General features: G+C 37.9%; 1 protein-coding gene across 1 annotated transcript in view; it reads right to left on the bottom strand.

The window, feature by feature from the left end:
* lrp1bb (low density lipoprotein receptor-related protein 1Bb) overlaps window positions 1-3,497 on the bottom strand; it is a 373,072-nt gene that overhangs the window by 266,287 nt on the left and 103,288 nt on the right. The window contains exon 3 of the mRNA XM_016288691.1: window positions 1,473-1,610. Coding sequence (XP_016144177.1) covers window positions 1,473-1,610 — 138 coding nt within the window. The remainder of the gene's footprint in view (window positions 1-1,472; window positions 1,611-3,497) is intronic.

Genomic DNA, 3,497 nt, shown 5'->3' on the forward strand with positions numbered 1-3,497 from the left:
CACGCAAATTTCAGCACTGCATTGCTCAACGCTGCAAACACCTGTTATAGCCTAAATAGAAACTCTGCATACACTTGCACCTGTTAATCGTTTATATTTTATATTCGTTCATGTTGCTTTTGTGCAATAGATGAATAACAAGTTATTTGTTTTAGGTATTTTATGTTTAGATATTTCTATTTTGCGGGAGTCCCGTGAATCATTTTATTTTCCCACATCCCGCACACACACACGAGTGTCTACCCTCCCGCAGCAGCACTCGCCCATCTTGTCCCGCGCCGCACTCTGTTGCATCGGGTCTCGTGGGAGCAGGTCTCTAATCCACTGGCACTTGACTCGACAGTGCGTGTGCTACATCCTTTTTACAATCTCTAGATTAGAAAACACTGCATTCTGTCAGTAACTCGGCAGTAACGTAGAGACCTTGGCTTGTAACTATACTCTAATTACTATTTTGAAAATTATAACGCGTTAAATTACTCCGTTACAAAAAAAGTTATGAAATTACAGTAACGCGTTACTAAGTAATGCATTACTGCCCAACACTGACTAAAATACACTAAAACTAAACCAAACTAACTTGTCTTTTGGGACTAGTGTACATTTTTTATTAATTTGCTATAAATAAATGATAAAAGCTTGTTACTATGAGATAAAAATAAAGGAAATTGTGACTTTTTTCACAATTCTGACTTTTTTCTTGACATTATACAATGTAATATAATTTCAGAATTCTGAGATAATAACAGAATTGCGAGAACAAGAGTCACATATCGTGAGATAAAAAAGGCACAATTACCTTTTCTATGGTGGAAACAGGCTTCCAAAAGAAACAAACAAACAAACAACAATTTTGGATACAACTCTGTAATCAAACCTAACAGCATGTACATAAGTCATATTTCTCAATAATCATTATTATTCTTCCACCAGTCTCTCAAGTCTAGAGAAACATTTTGTTGATCCAACCCTGCAGGAAACCCCTGCAATTCACCTGACATTATAATCTGGTGTTGTTTATATGGGTCACTGGCCAGTTTTCAGCCAGGCTCTGGATCAAAGGGCAGTATCAGCTGCTCCTGGCACTGCCCAGCCAGGTGCCACACTCTTCCAGTTCACCAAAGGTCGCATTCTTGGCCAGCCTGAGGTGTGCCGCTTCTACTAACGGGCATCCACCCAATGCCAACTGCTGAGTCGGTATTGTCATATCACAGAGTCCAGGTGGCTCCACCTGCTTCTTATTGTGGTTTGGATGATTGTGAACAAGAGTTGTTTGTGTCCAACATCACACATGCGGTGTTATTCACCTGTTCACTTTCCATTAGCGTAAAACCAATTTACCAAAATGTAAAGATATGCAGAGCTAGGCTGTCAATATAAAGGCTGTTTGTGTCCAAACAGTGAGCTTACTGATATTGACAGATCAAGATAAATATCTGCCAAGCAAAGACATTATAATATAGTGTACTCACCTCGACAGTGGACTCCTTCGTCAAAACCATCCTCACAGTCTTTCACCCCATTACAGAGTTTGTTGAAGTGAATGCACTTTCTCGTCCCGATACACTGTATGTGATTTAGAGGACATCTGACTATCACCTCCACCTTACCTAAAGAACAGAAAAGAATGAGGTTTACATACAGGTCTGGTGTGATTTTAGTTAAAACATATCATCCACACAGTTTCACTGTATTGTCAGTAATTACTTTAATAACTGCTAAGACAGTTTTATGCAAATCTACGTGGTTCAGACAAATGTCACTTGCTTTAATTTGCTAAGCTTTGAGGGATGCAAATGAAAATGGGAAACAATCCAGTTGATTGAATTCAGCTTAAAATGCACTGCCAGCCTCAGAGTGATTTCATTTTGTGGCAAAAACTTTCCTTCAGCACCATCTCCTGTCGGTGGTTCTTTAGAGAAATGCTAAAAGATTGGTTAAAGGTTTCTCATTTACAATTCAGCCTTCCTCTTTCCTATCCTAATGAATGCTAATTTAATTAACAACTTAAAGCCAATACATCTCTTACTGTAAAAGTAAAGTTCTGCAATGCAATGAGGTTGCAGAAACCGTTTAAGCAAATAGGAATTTGTTTGAAAATAGAAATACTAACAATGTAGAAATGACTAATTATTACCTATGTATTACAAATCTGCAAGGACGGATTAAATTGATCAAAAGTGACAGTAAATCAGTGGTGGACAGTAACAGAGTAGCTTTACTTCGTTACTGTACTTATATTTTTCAAGTATCTGTACTTTACTGGAGTAGTTTTATTTTGAGTAACTTTTACTTCACTACACTCCAAAGCATAAGATTGTACTTTTTACTTCACTACATTTCATAAAACTTATCGTTACTCCTTATAATATATCACGTGCTCCGAGACGCAGAAGCGGTGTCTGATTCATGAATGAACTGATTCTTTTCAATGAACCCATTAAATCGGTTCGCAAATCGGTTCGCAAATCGCACCAAACGATTCATTCACGAATTGAAATGATCCGATTGCAGCTGTTCTCGAGTCGACAACTCACTGATTCAAATGATCCGTTTAGTGCGAGTCTCCAGTGAACTGAATTCACAAGTAACAACCGGGAGATTCCATTATTCATGAGTAAATACAGCAGCAAAACAATCGAGGGGCCCATATCACATGCATTGCTCTGTTAACGCAGTGCAGTGAGGGGCGTGACAAACTGTGATTATCCTAATAAAACTGCATTGTCAAATACAGAATCATTCCACTCACAAACTGATTGGGACTAATCTAATCAGATGAGAGGGAGAGATGAATATTCAGGAGTTTCAGATGCACCGTGCTGGATAACACAGATGGTGTCTGTGCAGTTGAGGGATGATAGGAAATTATTTATCTTCACCCTGTACTGAATTTGAAGCCAGATAGCACTCGCGGTGAAACATCCTCCATCATGAGAAAACTCATGAAAGTGGAGGCGGAAAACACATGCTTATCATACTTGCATGTAGGAGAACTGTCAAAAAAAAAAAAAGCATTAGAGACTGGATAACAGTCTGCAGTGAATATGTTATGTACATGTATGCCTTTGGCATTTTAACTTACATGTATGTTATAGAGAAAAGCGTTGTGTTTTTAAGAAACAAATCTATCATTAACTTTAAACCATCGCTTCGAGCCAAAGCACCAGTCCATAATCCATAATAACTCACCCTCCAGTGAAAAAGTCCATCTCCTGTTGTCCTCTCACATCAAAATCTACCAACATATTTGTGACCCTGGACCACAAAACCATAAGGGTCAATTTTTTTAAAATTGAGATTTATACATCACATGAAAGCTGAATAAATAAGCTTTCCATTGATGTATGGTTTGTTAGGATAGGACAATATTTGGTAGAGATACAACTATTTGAAAATCTGGAATCTGGGGGTGCAAAAAAATCGAAATATTGAGAAAATCACCTTTAAAATTGTCCAAATGAAGTCCTTAGCAATGCATATTACCAGTGCTTGAA

Source organism: Sinocyclocheilus grahami, unplaced genomic scaffold (genome assembly GCF_001515645.1).
Source record: "Sinocyclocheilus grahami isolate Dianchi unplaced genomic scaffold, SAMN03320097.WGS_v1.1 scaffold233.1, whole genome shotgun sequence".
Lineage (NCBI taxonomy): Eukaryota > Metazoa > Chordata > Actinopteri > Cypriniformes > Cyprinidae > Sinocyclocheilus > Sinocyclocheilus grahami.